The 17,054-nt window shown below is 49.1% G+C and overlaps 1 protein-coding gene across 4 annotated transcripts in view; it reads left to right on the top strand.

Moving 5' to 3' along the window:
* Positions 1-17,054, top strand: part of Vgll4 (vestigial like family member 4) — a 109,387-nt gene that overhangs the window by 66,223 nt on the left and 26,110 nt on the right. For 3 of the 4 annotated variants that reach the window (XM_006506010.2, NM_001356371.1, NM_177683.3), the window contains one exon: positions 12,979-13,168. In XM_006506010.2, coding sequence (XP_006506073.1) covers positions 12,979-13,168 — 190 coding nt within the window. Of the gene's footprint in view, positions 1-2,748; positions 2,756-10,155; positions 10,160-12,978; positions 13,169-17,054 lie in introns of those variants that run through there. The other variant, XM_006506012.2, reaches the window with a different exon arrangement.

Below are 17,054 nucleotides of genomic sequence, written 5' to 3'. Positions count from 1 at the left end.
GAGGGTGCTGGGGATTGCTGCCACAGTGCCTAGAAAGCATGATTGAAGTGAGTTGAACCACCTGCTAGACCCTTGAGGTTAATAGTATAAAGAGACCAGAGACCCAGAGAACTCATTAGGACATAGCAGAGCCGTGGCTGGAAACCACTCATCCATTTAATTTACCAGATGCTCATACAGCTAGAGCATCCCAAATAGAAACATTTCACTTTTGCTTTATTTCTTCATTAGTCTAATTCCCACCAATTTAGGAACATTGTAGCAAGGGAGATGTTTCAATAAGCTCTGTCAGGGAGGCTTTAAAGAAGAGCTGGAGGAGCACAGGCAGCCTCTGCAGTCAGTGACACTGGGGCGAGACATTGCCAGGAAGGTGTCTGAGTTGCTGAGGTGTGGGAACGTCTATGGGGAGCATCTCTATAATTTATTTTCTAGAGTTTTACCACCCATTTCTTAGGTGGTGGGAATTTAGCAATGGACTGTGTGGGCCAGTCTCTCAAGAAACAGGGCAAGAGGATAATGACTTTATGCAAAACCTTAGATGCATATGCCTTGTAAAGAGGTAAAGAGGGTCTCATTCCTTGGAGGTCTTTGTTCCTAAAATGAGAGCTCAGAGTGCTGGAGGGATGGCCCAGGCAGTGGTTAGGAGTACTGGCAGCTTGTGCAGAGGGGCCTTGGTTTTAGTTCCCAGCACCCACATGACTCACAACCATCTTAACTGCTGTCCCAGTGGATCCTCACACCTAGCTCAGTCCTTGTCATTAGCTCTGAGGCTCAGCATACAAAGCACCCCGTTGGAGGTGTGTATACTGAGACAGTGTGTGTCGGGCTATCCTGGAACTCATTATGTGGTCCAGATTGCCTTTGAGTTCTCAGAGATCTGCTTGCCTCTGGCTCCCGAATTAAAGGTGAACACCACAATGCCCAGCTAAATGGCAGCTTTTAATTAAGTTGGAGTGTAAGCGGGTTTTCATGGTGGCAAGTTTGGAAGTGAGCGGAGAGAGGGCACACAGCAAGTAAAGGTGTGCTTGTCTCTACATCACTGGCCTGCAGGATCTGTTCACGGGCAAACTTCTGCTCCCCTGCTAAGGGCATGCTCTGTCACACACCCCTGAGGGGCACAGATATTGCAAATGTGATCTTTTGAGTCAGGCCTGGGTGGCATTCCAGGTTTTCATTTATCCAGAGTGTGTGACCATGGGTATATTATTGAGCCACTTTGGTCTCCATTTCCCTCAAATGATAGAGCTTGCCTCGCCTGACAATACTCACCAACTGCACATGCAATGCATGGAGCCTCCTCCGCTCTTAACAGCTCTAGAGAGACTCCTGGATGCTTCCTGGGGTTGAGTCTTCATTCCGAGCACAGTGGGCTGCTCTCTCCTCTGCATGGATCTTATCTTCCCTTAGACCCTGTCAATCTCCCCAAAAGCCGTCAGCGTGACCAGGACTGCGGTTAAGAGTATTAAAGTCAGTCCAGGGCGTCTGTTTTAGGGAAGAGTGTGTGTGAGCGTTTAAGGGTCTAGTCACACTTCTGCTTCTGCAGCTCATGGATGCTGAGATGCAGGGGTGGAAAGGAATGGCTGGGATGGATTGGAGGTATCGTGGGGGGCTCAGCCAGCCTAGGTTTCTCACAGGGTGGCTCTGTGCCAATTCTAATGCAAAAGCTGAGGGCCAGTCCCAGGCCAGGGCAGCACGCTCACTAGCTCTCCTCATCAGACTGCTGGGAATGGAGACTTAGGACTGTATCCACCCACTCCCAGGGTTGACATGGCTTGAGCTGCTGGCTGTGAGGCCAACAAAAACCTGCTGTGGTGGGATTGTGCTTGCCACCTGAGGTGCCAACTTTTTCAAACTGTCCTTGGATCTGATTGGTTTTAAAGAAAAAGAAAAAAGAAAAGAAAACAAAAGAAAACAAAAATGGACCAGTATAGAAACAATGTTTCCCTTCTCCTTCGCCTATCCAGGCACCGGATCCTGCCTGTGTTACACTGTGTTTTATATAGCGTGTGGGGATGTGTGTGGCTGCAGGAATGCCTTCCTGTCCATTAAGCTGCAGCCTGTGCCTGCCCCACTACCCTGCTATGCACTTCTGGACCTTTGAAGTGGCCGCCAGCCTTTCATCTTCCGTCATTTTCACTTAATGACAGCCCAGCCTTTGATCAGCCCAGTTCTTGTCTGTCTTTGGCTTCAGGCTTAGTCACTTGGAGGTAAACGGAGACCTCAAATAGGCCTGAAAGTGCCCGGCTTTTATGAGCACAATGACTGCTTAACCTTCATATCTTAAGCAAATACACGGAAGGGGAGCTGGCCCTTCCTGGCCCCTCGGTGATAACGATAACGTTTGCTCACTGGTAGTGTAAACTGAAAAAGAGGCCTGAGTGTGGCTTGAGAGAGACCAAGAGCCAACTGCTATCCCCACCCCGCCCCCAGCTCCCAGTTTCAAGTTGCAGTTGCCCGCCCCCACCCCAATCTTTCTGTTTTCCTGAAAGGCTCGTCTGCATGTTGGGGAAGACTGTGTGGAAGCACACTCAGTCAGTGTTGCTTTTCTCAGGACGGACTTTTTAGTTTATCATTTCTCTTCCAGGAGACATAGCTCTTACATATAATGATTGTAAACTTTGAGGTAATGTTAAAATCTTGAGAATAATCTATAGCTCATCAAAACATAGTTCACAGATGCAGTTCTGTAGTGGTGTTCGCCAAATCACAAGTTCATGTGTTTTTTTGTTTTTGTTTTTTTTATGTTCTGTGCTATGTTATTTTAATGGTGTATGGTGTGTGTGTATGTATGTGTGAGACCTTGGATAACTTGACCCCCAGAGCCATCTCACTGCTGTACAATTATGTTATTGTCATTTTTATTTATTATCTGTGTGTATGTGTATATAAGACGTGCATGCCACGGCATGTGTGTGAAGATCAGAGGACATGTTTGTGGAACCAGTTCTCTCCATCCACCTCCCCGTGGGATCTGAAGGATCAAACTCAGACCCTCGGGCTTTCCTGGCAACTGCTTTTACACACTGAGCCACTACCAACCTCTTAACTCCTAGTAGGAAATCTATATTTATTCTTACTTGTATATAGAATTAGTTGTCTGCCCCCTCATATAAATTTTCATTGAACATTTTAACTCTTTCCAGCTAACAAACATACTCTTCTTTATTTTTTAATTTTATTGAAGGTATAGGGCCTCGCTGTGTAGCCCAGGCTGGCATGCCCCATTTCTGTGGTCCCGGCTGACTACAAACTGCAGTGATCCTTTTACTTCAGCTTCTAAGTGCCGAGATCCAAGCAAGAGCTATGACAGGTCACTGGCAAGCCTTAACACAGCCCCTGCCACTAAAGACAAAAGGAGCTTTGGTGTGTCTGTGTGGAGCCAGTGATTATTACGTCCCCTCCCGCAGTGTGCCGAGCAGGGTCTCACCATGCTAAGCCCGTATTCTGCCAGCAGCTCCACGCCAGCCCTCTGGCTTTAGCTTTGGCCATTGAAAACAAATGAGTCCTCCGCCCCAGCCACCCTCATCTTGGACACACAGTTGTCCTTGCTTGGGATGCCTGGATCCACCCCCACTTCCAACAATACCGACTGCTGTTATTTCCCAGATCTAGAGTTGCTGCCTCGTATCTGATGTCCAGAGCCCCCCTCTCCCTTCCTCTCCTGAGTACTTTCCCTTCATGGTAATGTTTCAGAGCCATCCCCCATTGCAGTTCTTAAGTGGGATATTGGTTTTCAGTGTTTCCGTGATGGGATACCCTGACAAAAGGCAAGTTATGGAAGAAAGGGTTTATTTGTATTGTGGCTTACAGTTCCAGAGGGGATACTGTGAGTTATGGGGACGAGGCACGGCAGCGGGAGAGTGAGGCTGGCCTGGCAGTCAGGAAACAGAGATCCAATTTCACTCACACACAGGAAGTAAGGTCGGGCTATAAAAACTTCAAAGCCCGGCCCTGATGATGTACTTCCGCCAGTGAGGCTCCACCTCCTAAAGGTTCCATTACCTCTCAAAACAGTGCCACTGGCTGGGGACCAAGCATTCAAACACATGAGCCCATGGGGGGCATTTTTCATTCAAACCACAGCATATGGTAACCCTTAAAATGCTTGTGGAAAGGGAAGCTCTTTGAGTTCCCAGTGATCTCTCCCCTGCGGTGGTGTTAATACTTCCTTGAAAGGTAATCTGTGTGCCCTGAATTTCCTCTGTTTCAGGAAGGCTGGGTGACCTTGTTGGAAGTCTTTGCCTGGGAAAAGAGGGCAAGGATGGGGAGGGTGAGAGGTACCTGTCCCCCTGGACGCTGCAGACAGTCACGGTCACCTGCTGTACTCCTGATGGTGTGTAAGCCAGCCTCAGCTTATACTGGGCCATCGTCTCTCCACATCCACGGGACAGCATTTTAGGGCTCTCTGGATGGAACCAGTTCTGGATGGCTGCATTCAGCACAGTGCTATGAGAATGGCTGGCCTGGTGTTTTGTTTATGGAGTCTTGATGTGAATGAATCCTGTACATAGTCAATAACCATAGTCTCTAGAAGATATTTTAGTCCACACTTGGTTGATTGTGGGACAGGCTAGGGAGTGTGGAGGGCCCACTGTGTGTTGTCTTTTGAGGTCGCATCCTGATCAGACTTGCTGTTTCATGCAGTTTAACCACAGCCTCTGGCATTGCCACCAAAGGCACAGGAAACATAACATCGGTGGCTCAATAAAGACAAGGGCATAGGCCCATGCTCTTAGCATGAAAAAGAAAATGTTGGTGTAAGGGTGATACGTCCGTCTGTCTGTCTGTCTGTTTTGGGTAGTGGAGAAGTGTGTGGGTACCACCCTCCCTACATGGTCAGCTCAGATCCCCACTGTGGGACGAGCTTGTGTCAGGTGACTCTGATGCAGCACAGTTGGGAGTACTTGGTGTCACCTCGGTGGATACCTGTCAGAGATGTTTAACTGGAATCTAACCATGAGGAGGGGACCTGACTAGCAAAACACAACATGTAAAAAAAAAAAAAAAAAGAAGAAGAAGAAGAAGAAGAAGAAGAAGAAGAAGAAGAAGAAGAAGAAAGAGGAGGAGGAGGAAGGAGAGGGAGAGGGGAAGAAGAGGAGGAGGAGGAGAAGAAGAAGAAGAGGAGGAGGAGGAAGAGGAGGAGGAGGAGGAGGAAGAAGAAGAAAACCAAAAACTCGGGACAGATGTGTTGAGCAGTGTGTGACCATGCCACCCCGAAGGAACAGTTCATTGACGATCTTTACATGTGCGCTATTGACGGTCAGTGAGCTGTGCTGGGTAATAATAGTGCCATGGCTGTGCACCACTCTCAGACTGTTTGTGATGAAGTACTTAGAGACGTAGGTCTGTGTACTTCCAAGTTACTTTCAGAAATTATAGCCATTATTTCTAGAGGAAATACTTAAAAATCTAGGCAAGGTCAGCTGTAACCCTGAAGTTTGACAAGTGGGATCATGTGTAATTGGCTTCTGCACAGCAAAAGAAACCGTCAGCAGAGTGAAGGGTGTGTGTGACAGAATGGGGGAGGGGACGTATTTGACAGCTATCCACCAGGCAGGGGATTAGTACCCAGAATTGCCATCAAACCCCCAGAACTCCAATCACTAAATGGACCACTGAGCTGAACACATAGTTCTTAAAAGAAGAAACACAAATGGCTAATAAACACATTTAAGCATCTTCAGCACTGTTATAGAAATGTGATTTAGAACTACTGTGAGATCCCGTCTCATCCTGGTCAGGATGGCTAAAACCAAGAAAATAAATGACAACAAATGCTGGAGATGATACAGGGGGAAAGGAATCGTATTCAATGCTGGTAGGTGTAGCAGAATTTTCCCCCAATTAATTTAAATATGGTTACTGGGATTTGGGACCGCTGACCACCGGGGGTGAACGGCTGGGAATGTGAGCAGAATCTGCAGCAAGAGAACAGAGGCAGTGAGACCCTTGGGTAGAGAATGGCTGGATGTAGTGTGGAATGATGTCGACTTTTTTTAATATTTCCCGCAACAGGTGGGGGTATAAACCACTGTAACCACTGTGGAAAGCAGTTTAGAGATCTCCCAAGAAATTGAAAATAGAACTGCTATATGACTCAGATATACTACCCCTGAGCATATACCCAAACAAATCTAAGTCCCGTTGCAGCGATGCTCACACATTCCTGCTCTCTTCACAGTGGCTGGGAAATGGAGCCAGCCCAGAGTCCTTCAGTAGGTGGATAGAAACAAGACCTGTGGAGCATATATGTGGTAGAATTTTATTCAACAGTGGAGAGAGAGAAATCTGCAGACCTGGATACATAGAAATGGCTGTTAAATGAAGTAACTCATTCAGAAAAATCAATACTCTCACGTGGATGCTGGACTTTTATGTGTGTGTGTCATTGTGAGTACAGTCGACATTATAAAGGGGACAATGGGGAGTGTTGGAGAGGGAAAGAGACTGACATTGGTGATGTAAGAGAGGAGATGACATCACTGAATAGGATTCCCGAAATATTCTGGGATCCCAAAGTCCCCTCTGAAGGCATGTTCTTCACTGATCTGTGGAGATCCCTTTAGGCTTTGCTGTCAAATGTCCTGCATGCGTCTCAACATTGTCATCCAAGGGGACAATCTTTTGATCTTAAACCTTTGGAGGCAAACCTCATCTTGGTTGGTCTGTGTATTTCTGGACCTCTGAGTTTACACTGCCCTTGTCTCAGGTATATAGAATTCCCCACAAAGTCAGGTAGTTGACTTCAAGTTGCCACCCTCCCAGGACCTGTGAGCCTACCTCAGATGCTAGGCCTGCATGTAGCAGAGGCTGTGTGGCTGTGTGTGGCAGGGGAGTGTGGCTGAGCAGCTCTGGAACATTGTGACAAGACAATTAGAGAAGGCCACCGCATTTCCACTGCCTGACCGTTCTGTCTGAGCATCGTCCTGACCCTTAGAAGGTGGCCCTGGTGGGGAAGAGGTTTGAGCAAGGCCTTGCTGCTTACATTCAGTCACCAGCACTTTCTAAACGCTGGGAAATGGAGTCTGATTCCAGAACCTTCTGCAGATAGTTCTTCCCATAGTTCCCTTCCTCCTTCCGCTCATTTTTCTTCCCCTCCTCCCCCTCCTTTGCCTCCTCCCCCTCCCCTTCCCCAGCAGTATGTTACCAGTGCATATGTGCAATCAGTTCTAGATAGAAAAGGTTCCTGATGGACATAGAGCCTCCTCCATTGAGAAGGGCTTAATGTACTGATATTGAAGGGGCCTGAGCCAGCTTTGTCTTGTTGGCACTTGTGGCCCATGGCAGGACACGTAACACTTTGGATCATTGCCAAATGTTCTCTGGTTCAAGTGGACACCAAGTCTGTACATCAATACAGAAGCCGGCTTGTCCACTCTACTGAACACTCTCCTTTGGACCTTCTGGGAAGGGAGAGGAGACCCCAGATAGAAGAAAATGCTGGCTAAGTGAGGGTCAGAAAGCAGGGGTGCCAACAGGTGTTGAGTATTTTGAATCCCAGTTAAGATTTATGAATCCCACCGGGCAGTAGTGGCACATATCTTTAATCCCAGCACTTGGGAGGCAGAGGCAGGCAGATTTTTGGGTTCAAGGCCAGCCTTGTCTACAAAGTGAGTTCCAGGACAGCCAGGGCTATACAGAGAAACCCTGTCTCGAAAAAACAAAACAAAACAAAATGAAAAAAGGTTTATGAATCCCAAACTCAGCTTTAGGGCTAGACTCCGGCTTTGTAAGCTGTAGACTGTAACCCCATATAGGGTTGACCCCATGAATGTGGAACTGAGGATGGGGGCGGGAAAGTTCATCAACCATTAAAGGTGTCTGCAAGCATGGTGAATCTGAGGTTTGTCTGACCACACTTACCTGTGTTTCACCACGTGAGTTTACCGAGCCTTGGTTCTGAGCATATAGTGTGTGGACTCCATCATGCAGACTCTCTATGAAGCCAGGAGACAACAGTAGCTACATTTTGCCCTTTTGCTATCCCCATCCCAAGGCCCCTAACTCTCTCCTCTTCCTCTCCCATCCAACCTGGAAGTCCCACCTACTCCCCCAGTGATTGATTTCTTTATTCATTAGGAGATGGTTCTTGGGCCAAAAGGGTTTGTGAATGAAAAGTTTTTGAGATCTCTGATTCTGTAGAAGTGGGCCAGTGGTTACATCACTAACCACCCTTGCAGAGGCCCAGAGTTCTGTTCACAGCACCCAGGCCAGATGGCTCACGACCATCTGTCACTCCAGCTCCAGGGAATCTGATGACCTTTTCTGGCCTCCACAGGCAAATGCACACACTTGACACTCACTCGTATTCACACACACATTCACACTCACACAAATCAAAATAATCAAGCCAAGCGCTGCCTTTGACAGCCTTTCCTGTTGCTGTTGCATGGGGGAGCTTCCTTTGTGGTACGGTGACAGGTGTGATGGGAGTTTCTTGGTGGCAGTCCACCCAAGCTGTGCGTTATGCACTTCTGGAAACATTGGTACAAGCCGTGAGGTCTGAAGGAGAGGAATGGTCTTTGCAGTCACTCCTGGGACTACAAATGGTTTTGCATAGTATAGACTTAATGCCCCCTTCTAATGGCAGCGTCTGGGTACAATTGCCACAGCTTTGTATTCAACATATTTTAGTACCTTTTCCCTCAGTGTTAAAAACGACTTTAGCATCTTCTACTTTAGTGTAGTGGAGGTTGATTAAGAACTATAGGTGTCATATGGTTGGGACTTTTTTTTTTTTTTTTTTTCTAGATTTTTGGGCATATGTGTTTGTGCCATGCCCATGCAGTGTCTGCAGAGGCCAGAAGAGGGCATTGCATCTCTTGGAGCTGGAGTTATAAGGTGGTTGTGAGTCACCCAACATGGGTGTTGGGAACTGAACCCTGGAAGAGTAGGAGGTGCTCCTGACCTCAGTGCCATCTCTCCTTCCCCTGGTTGAGAGTAAACAGAATCAAACACTGTTGTCTTTTATCCTTGGTGGGATTATAGGTACTTGAAACTGCGTAAAACTGTGGACACTCTCTGTGCCTCACGTGCCAGCTGTGCTCTGTGGGACTAGGTCATGCTCAGAGCTTCTCTTGATCTCGGAGATCTGCTTGAAGCTGTCTTTAAATGTTTCCTGTGTCAGTCTGTCACTTCCCCTGTGGCCCTGCCTCTGACCTTCCCCTATTGTTAGCTGAAGGCTACACAGGTGGTTCTCCACAGCCTCGATGTAGCTCTGCAACCAAGGCCTGCCCAGGGCTGGACCCTGCATGGCCACACTGACCTGGCTGACTAGACAGGTATTGTTTGGCTGAGCTCAGCCTCCTGGTTCTAAGATCTGACTCTGAACACTGGAAAGGTGTTTCTTATTATAACCAAAGGAGTGGAGGACAGCGACTCGGTCACTGAGCAGTGGAAGTATGGGCCAGACTTGGGCTGTGGCAGACAGTATGTCACATCTTTTATCTCTACTGGCTTGGGCCTACTCACCAAGTTGCCCAACAGCCCTTCTTTTAAAAACAAAAAGTGACCCAGAACCCGATGGCCACAGCTGAACTGCTGAAAAGAGTCTGATTTCTGTGCACCTTCTCCTCAGCTGTTCATCTCTGTGCCGGAGACTCAGTATTTAAAAGAAAATAAATGTGCCTCAGCTGCCTGGGCCCCTGCCCCACAGGGCCCTGGGCCCATGAGAGGGTTGTGCAATGTTGCAGGGTAGATAGTGTACTGGGGTGTCTTCCCTCCCACCGAGACAGTGACGTCAGTCTGGTCACCACGGCTGTGGTCAGACAGGAGACACGCCAGTGCAGCTGAGTGGCTGGCATGGGGAACTGTGGTTTGCTGTTTTGACTTTAGGTTCAAACATGGCGGAGGGCACGTGGGGGATGGGAAGGAGACCAGGAAGCTGCGGGGCAAGTTGGAAGTTAGATGTTGAAAGCCAGTGCTTCCGTGGCTGCGGTGGCATACTCCTGTGGTCCCGGCTTGTCCCAGGCAGAAGATGGGTTTGAGGCCAGCCTGGGCCACACGGTGGGTGAGACCCCATCTCAACCAGCAAGTGAGCAAGGGAATACACACTGCTGTTTTGAAAGTTAAGTTCTGTGTTTTGTTGACTGTAAAAGGCGAGAACGCAGCAGCTGACTGGCAGTGACTCTGGCTAGTATCACGGTGTTTAGAAAGGAAGGTCTTAGAATCCTCCACGTGCAGGATTTTAGATGAGGCAGTGTGCTGGTCTCCCCCTGTCTGCGAGTTCCAATGTGACTTTGGTGTTGACTGCTCACATGTGACATCACGACATAACTTTGTCTTTTTCCTCCCCACCCCCGAATATGGGCTAGGGATGGCGCCCAGGACCCTGGGTGCCCTAGGGCAGTGCTTGGCCTCCAGCCCTTTCCTTTCTATTTATTTTTTTCCTTAAAATAAATATATGCTAATACTTACGACCTCTTAGGCCAGGAGAAAATCTTGCTTCTTTGTAATTGGGGGATGATGTTTGAGCAGCGCTTCTGTTCTGCCGTGCTGCTGTGAGTAGAAGCAGCAGGTATATAGCATTTGCATGCGTCTGGGCTATTCTTCAATAGCCACGCTAGGGATAGAAGTCAGGTATGTCCTCAGAAGGTGCCCTGCCCCCAGACCCTGCTGAAATCATTCTTTGCTCTGCCACATACAAGAGCACAGCAAGTGGGCTTTAAAATATAAGCATTGGATAGCTTCCTTTGGCATGGGGATGGACCCAAAGATGAACAAGGGGGTATCAGTGGCCAAACCCAGTCACCACTGAGGGTCACTGCCCTTCCTTCAGCTTTGTGATAGAGGTGTTCGTCTGATTAGCAGAGGGCATACTTCCCGTCTGCAGCTCACCTGTGCGAGCCATTCACGTCACCCTGGTCATACGTGTGATGAGACTTCAGAAGTGCTCAGGGGACTCTACAGAGTCCTTTGTCCCACCCCACTCCTGGGAAATCTCCTGTGGACTTTTCCTCCTCTGTGCTAGCCTCACTGAAGCTCAGCCACTCTGCCGCATGAACTTCAAATGGAGGAGGCACCATCGTTGCTTTCTGCCATGGCCTGGGGGTGTGGAGTGGAGGGGTTTCCCCACCAATCGTGTGTGCAGAGTAGTCACTGAGCGACTGTCTTCTCTGTGGGTACCTTCCCAAGTGATGGGGGCCCGTGGGTGGTTTCTGCTCTGGGGCTGGGCTGCTCTATAGCTGCTCTCCTGAATGACTGCTCCTATTTTGGACCCCTTGGAACTTGTTGCTGTGGTGATTGTTTCCATAGCAATGTCTGTTGCCCCAGCAGGCAGCTGATGAAATGGCTCCCGAAACTCTGGGGTCCATGCTGAGCCCGTGTCCTCCCCACTCTGTGGCCCCTGCCAGGAGTGTTGGGAAACACTGGGCACAGAGTGTGTGGTGTGGGCTGTTTGGGGTAGGTTAGCCTGCAGGGGTAGTGACTTCCTCGGGCTTCACAGAGTTCTTCCTCTGCTCACCAGAGTCTTAAAGAGGCATCCCTGCTCTGTAGAGGAAGAAGTCCAAGAAACAAGGCTGGGAAAGGAACAAGAGGCCAGGGAGGGAAGAAATCTTACACCTTCTCAAGGTCTGAGGATGAGCAGTGCTTAACCAAAGGTTAACAGGAAGGAATCCACTGCCTATCCAAACCAGCCCGAGTCTATGAGTGAGGCAAGCCAGCACAGGATCCATGCTGAGCTACCCGGGCACTATGGAAAGTTCCAGTCCGCCCCGTGGCCAGAAGCTGTACAAGGAACCCCACTGGGGTGCATTACAGGTCACTGTATATTTGCGAGTTTATATCTTGCTGTCTAAACTGGCAGGGTTTTTATTTTTCCTGGTGGATGCTCAGAAGGACTTTCCCTCCCTCCTTCCCACTAACAAAATCGCGTTTGTCACCTGTATGTGAAGCTGACGCCTGTTTGACGGCCAGCCGTGCATCAGTGGTGATATGAAGGGAAGTGAGTGGTCACAAAGGTGGCTTTTCTTGGGTACCACAGCGCCGCAGATGAAATTGACTTCATGCTAATATGATTCTTAATTGTGACTGGTGGAAATAAGATTGGTCAGGCCTCAGAAGCCACTGTGTAACTGCCCACCAGAAGGCTTTCTCTGTTTGAAAGAATTAGTTCCCTTAGGACTTACAATGTTGAGAGTTTTTACTCAAAGTAATTATAATTCCTGTTATAAATTTTAGGAGATACAAATCCCCTTAGTATTTGAAAAGCCATACTGTCTTGATTCACAACCAGGCACAAATTTGTCTCTCAGCTCAATGCCCCTGACAACAGCCCAAAAAGCCAGACTGACTGTCAAAGCAGATCTGTGTCACAGCCCTCATGAACACCTAACTGTGAAACACATTTTGAGAGTTGCAGCTTGGGACTGGAGAGGTGGCTCAGTGGTTAAGAGCACTTGTTGCAGCATCCATGTTGGGCAGCTCACGACTGCCTGTAACTCCAGCTCGAGGGGATCCAACAATTCTTCTGGCCTCCATGGGCATTGTACGCGCGCGCGCGCGCGCACACACGCGCACACACACCACACACACACACACACACACGTTTCAAAAAATGTAATAAAAACAGCAACATCAGCTTGTCGACAGCAGTTTTGTGCACTTTCTTATAAAGGTATGGGGTTGAGTTCCTGAGAATCAAAGGGCCTTCCGAGTTTTAACTTCCCTGTGGGGATTGCTCACGATCAGTTTCCCTCTCTCTGCTGTTTATAGCAACTTTTCGTTTTAAACTCTACCCTGAGGAGCTAGTGCTGGCAAACCTTGTTGATGTCAAATGTCCCCTGCTTGGCAGTGGCTGCATGCCCAGACCATGTTCTGAGAATGGCAGGCTGCCTGCTGTATTGCCAAAACTTTCCACACAGAGTTTTGCAAGGGGCCGGGCCAGGCGCCAGGGAGCTGGGGGACTGTGGAGACCACAATGGGGCGCTCCTCCCGCCTTCCCGCCCGACTGCTGATAACATCCTAATTTTCTTTGCATAGGTGAAGCTTCCCTCAGGGGAGAACCCAGGATGCAGACCCTCCCGGTGGCCTCTGCGCTCAGCAGTCACCGCACAGGCCCGCCTCCCATCAGCCCCAGCAAGAGGAAATTCAGCATGGAGCCCGGGGACAAGGACTTGGACTGTGAAAACGACCACGTCTCCAAGATGAGCCGCATCTTCAGCCCCCATTTGTAAGTTCCACCCTCTTTGGGATCTTGCCTGCTCTGGGCTGGGCTGTGTTTCCCTTCACCTTTCCTCCCATCACGTCATCATGATTTCCTTAGTTATTGATAGAGGACGTTGTTTATAAAAGATAGGTGGTGTTTATATGACAGGAAGGTGTCGAGCTGACTTTAGTGACTGGTGCAGAGATGACATCTTATTTCTTTTCAACTCCGACAACCTCTCATGTTGGAGGGGAGCAGCCCTGAAGGTGAACTATGGGTGCTGTTTGGAAAACTTGGCTTTTGCTTGCCAGTCTCCTCTGCTGGCCATTATGCAAATCGATACTGGGTGTTTGTGAGTTACCCAAGTGGAAGGCTGTTGCATGGGCGTTCAGTATTGCACCCTGTTGTGACCATGCACCGCACTGTGCAGCTGGGGGTAGCCTGGAGCCATGGTGACATCTCTTGGTGTCAGATCCTTGATTGGCATTGCAATTGATTGGATTACCCTAGTGTCTTCTCTGATCCTCATTCTCTCTCTCTCTCTCTCCCTCTCTCCCTCCCTCCCTCCCTCCCTCCCTCCCTCCCTCCCTCCCTTCCTCCTCCTCCTCCTCCCCCTCCTCCTCCTCCTCCTCCTCCTCCTCCCCCTCCTCCTCCTCCTCCTCCTCCTCCTCCTTCTTCTTCTTCTTCTTCTTCTTCTTCTCTCTCTCTCTCTCTCTCTCTCTCTCTCTCTCTTTCTTTCTTTCTTTCTTTTCCAGACAGGGTTTCTCTGTATAGCCCTGGCTGTCCTGGAACTCACTCTGTAGACCAGGCTGTCCTCGAACTTAGAAATCCACCTGCCTCTGCCTCCCAAGTGCTGGGATTAAAGGCGTGTGCCACCACTGCCCTGCCTGCCTGCCTGCCTGCCTGCCTTCCTTCCTTCCTTCCTTCCTTCCTTCCTTCCTTCCTTCCTTCCTCTCTCTCTCTCTCTCTCTCGCTCTCTCTCTCTCTCTCTCTCTCTCGCTCTCTCTCTCTTTCTTTCAAACTTTATTTTCTTTCTTTTATTTTTTTAAAGATTTTATTTATTTTTATGTGCATTGGTGTTTTGCCTGCATGTATGTCGATAGGTCTTCTGGAAGAGCAGCCAGTTCTCCTAACTGCCTAGCCTTCTCTCCAGCCTATCTCTTAAACCCATTTTCAACTCAAAGCGGCTTAAGCTGGCGTTCTCTGAATCTGTGACATGGTCTGGCCGGCTAAGACAGTGTATGTCACATTGCACTTTCAGGACTTGGTGTCTGGGCTGTGGCAGTTGTGTAGCCAGTCCGTGTCCCCATGTGCAGATGAGTGGTTTGTAGTCACTGGGATTGCTCCCCAGCCCGGGCTGGCTGATGCTGGCAGCAGCAGGTGCAGTGCAGGGTCCCTCCTGCAGACCGCGCTCTGTAGCTGGAGGCGGCTCTGGCCTCTGCTGCCTCAGCCCGCGTCCTCACATTCCGCGCATGCCAATCTGCCTGCTCTGTTGTGTTCAGTCATAAGACACTGACAGAGGTATTTATCCTCAAATAAATCACTGTAGTGTTAGTCAGAGGCTGAGCCTGCAGTCTGGAGCCTGGAATTTGCTACACTCAGGAATCTAGCAGCGGAGGCTGCGCAGAACAGCGCCCTCTCTCACTCACTGCCTGGGAGGGAATCAGATGGCGCTCCTCGCTGAGAGGCCTGGCATCCATGCTTGTACTACCCTCCATCCAACTTTCCCAAACCCAAATGAGAGACTCTTGACCCTTTGTTTTATTTTTTCAAGGGAGGGGAAGGGAAGAAGAGGCAGCCTTGTGACTGTGTAGACTGGGGCCATGCTTTAGTTGAAGTCCTCCTGCTGTGGCTTACCAGCTGTGAGACCTGGTGTTTCTGGGCCCCATGTCCTTACTGTCAGATGGCAGTGATCGGGCTGGCAGACTGAGAATCTCAGAGTTAAATCAAGGAAATACTCAGGTGGATACTATTATTCATAACCTCACTGTGCAGATGTTGGCTGTGGGGACAGCAGAAAACACGAGTGTGATGAGTGTTTGAGAATGTGTGTCTTAGGCTGGGTACTCTGGCTCAGATGCCACCTTCTTCTTGTCCCACGGGGCAGTGAGTATGCCTTCTCATTAGATTATTGTAAGGATCTAGTGCAGTGCCTGGTGGCCCGGCTTCCGTGACCCAGAGTGGCCTTGAACTCACTAGGTAGCCCTGACTAGCCTTGAACTCTTGATTCTCCTGCCTCTGCCTTCCCATCATGGGGATTATGGACGGGCACCATCATGCCTGGCTGTAGTTAAAAACATTAGAGTATTAAAATAGTTGAGAAATCATTTTGTAGCTCCTTGGTGATTGAAAACAAGAGCTTGAAATACCGGTCTGTGTCGACACTCTAAAGAGCTTTAAGCCTACAGGATGGTGAGGGGTAGCAGTGGTATGGCTGAATGGCAGCATCTGCCTGGTGCCCATGGTCCTCACGTAGCCCCCAGCACTGTGGAAATGAGAGAAGAATCGTCAGATTTGGTGCTCAGCTCCCAGTTAGCATCATTATGCAAAGTTTGAGGAAAACTAGAAACTGTGCCCTCATTCTGCCAGGCTCTCTGGGCTCCCAAAGGAAAATCCAGGTAGGTGGATTTTCCCCATTTAAAAAAAAATTATAGTAAAATACACATATAAATTCTGTGTGCATGTTCATGTATGTGCATGAAGGTGCACATATGTGTAGGTGTGTGTGGAGACCAAACATTGACACTAGGTGTTTTCTCAATCTTGCTCACTCGTGTTGTTGGTACTTGGCATGTATGTTGATTGACTTGTAGATGTGTCTTGTTTGAGCTGTGGCGTGTCCCTCTTTATTTTGTGACTAAGAGGACATTAGGGCCACTATCTATGGGGTCAGAAATGACCCTAGTGTATTTGTATCTTGAAAGAGAATGTGAGGTGTTCTGGCTTTCTAGAATTTGCTAATGGTGTGTAGGCAAAGCATGCCTTGTTTGCTTTATCATCAAGGGGATTGCGCTGATGCTGAGGAGGGCACGTTGTTGAAACACAGTTTGAGCCACGAGCAAAGAGGGGCTTGAAGATGTGGTCCTCTGACCCCGTGGTGTGATGCTGACCAGGGCAGGTAGAGCCAGTAAGGAGTCCTGAAGTACAGTGGGAGCTTTGGGGGACAGGGGTACCCCTCAGGATTGCTCTAGTGCTTGGTCCTTGTTACCTGTCTCAAGTCTACCCTGCCAATTTTCTTGCAAGACTGGTGGCTCTGAGGAAGACAATTACTTCTGAGAAAATGTGCTGAGAACATGGATGTCAGGGAGTTGCCTGGGTGGGGCGGGATTACTGCCATGGAGGGAGGGGTTAGTGCAGCCTGTCTTGGGGGTGGTGTCCACTTTTCTTTTTGCCTTTTCACAGAGCCCCATGAGTTCAATTCCATCTAGCCTCTCAGTTGCCCCTGGGCCCCTCCTTTTTCTCCTAGCCTCATGGCCACTGTCTCAGGAAGCCGTGGTTCCCTGGCAGGTGTCACGTGGTGATTTACTCTTACTCCCAGGGGAAATCCAGTCTTCTGACACAATGGACACTAGCCACAGCCTGGGGTACAGAGAGAAAAGGTGGGGACTGGGGATGTGACTTAGTGGCAGAGCATTTGAAACATTGGTTTCAGTCCCCAGCTTCCAAGATGTTTAAAAGTTAAATTAAGAAAACTTGAGAGTTCCACGTCCTCAGTTGCCCTAGCTACATTTTAAACTCAGGAGCCACTGTGGCCAGCAGTGTTTATCCTGGGCAGCCAGCACTAGAGCACGGCTGTCCTCTCAGGGATCCCTGCCCAGCTCTGTGTTTCTAGACACTTGCCATTAAAAAGTCCCGAGTTCCCATCAGGCATTGCCGTTCTATCCCCGCCCAGCCCTGTGTGTGCACTCCA

This window comes from Mus musculus, chromosome 6 (genome assembly GCF_000001635.26).
Source record: "Mus musculus strain C57BL/6J chromosome 6, GRCm38.p6 C57BL/6J".
Classification (NCBI taxonomy): domain Eukaryota; kingdom Metazoa; phylum Chordata; class Mammalia; order Rodentia; family Muridae; genus Mus; species Mus musculus.
Note: the sequence above shows the minus strand (reverse complement) of the source record. Positions and strands in the feature narration are given on the sequence as shown.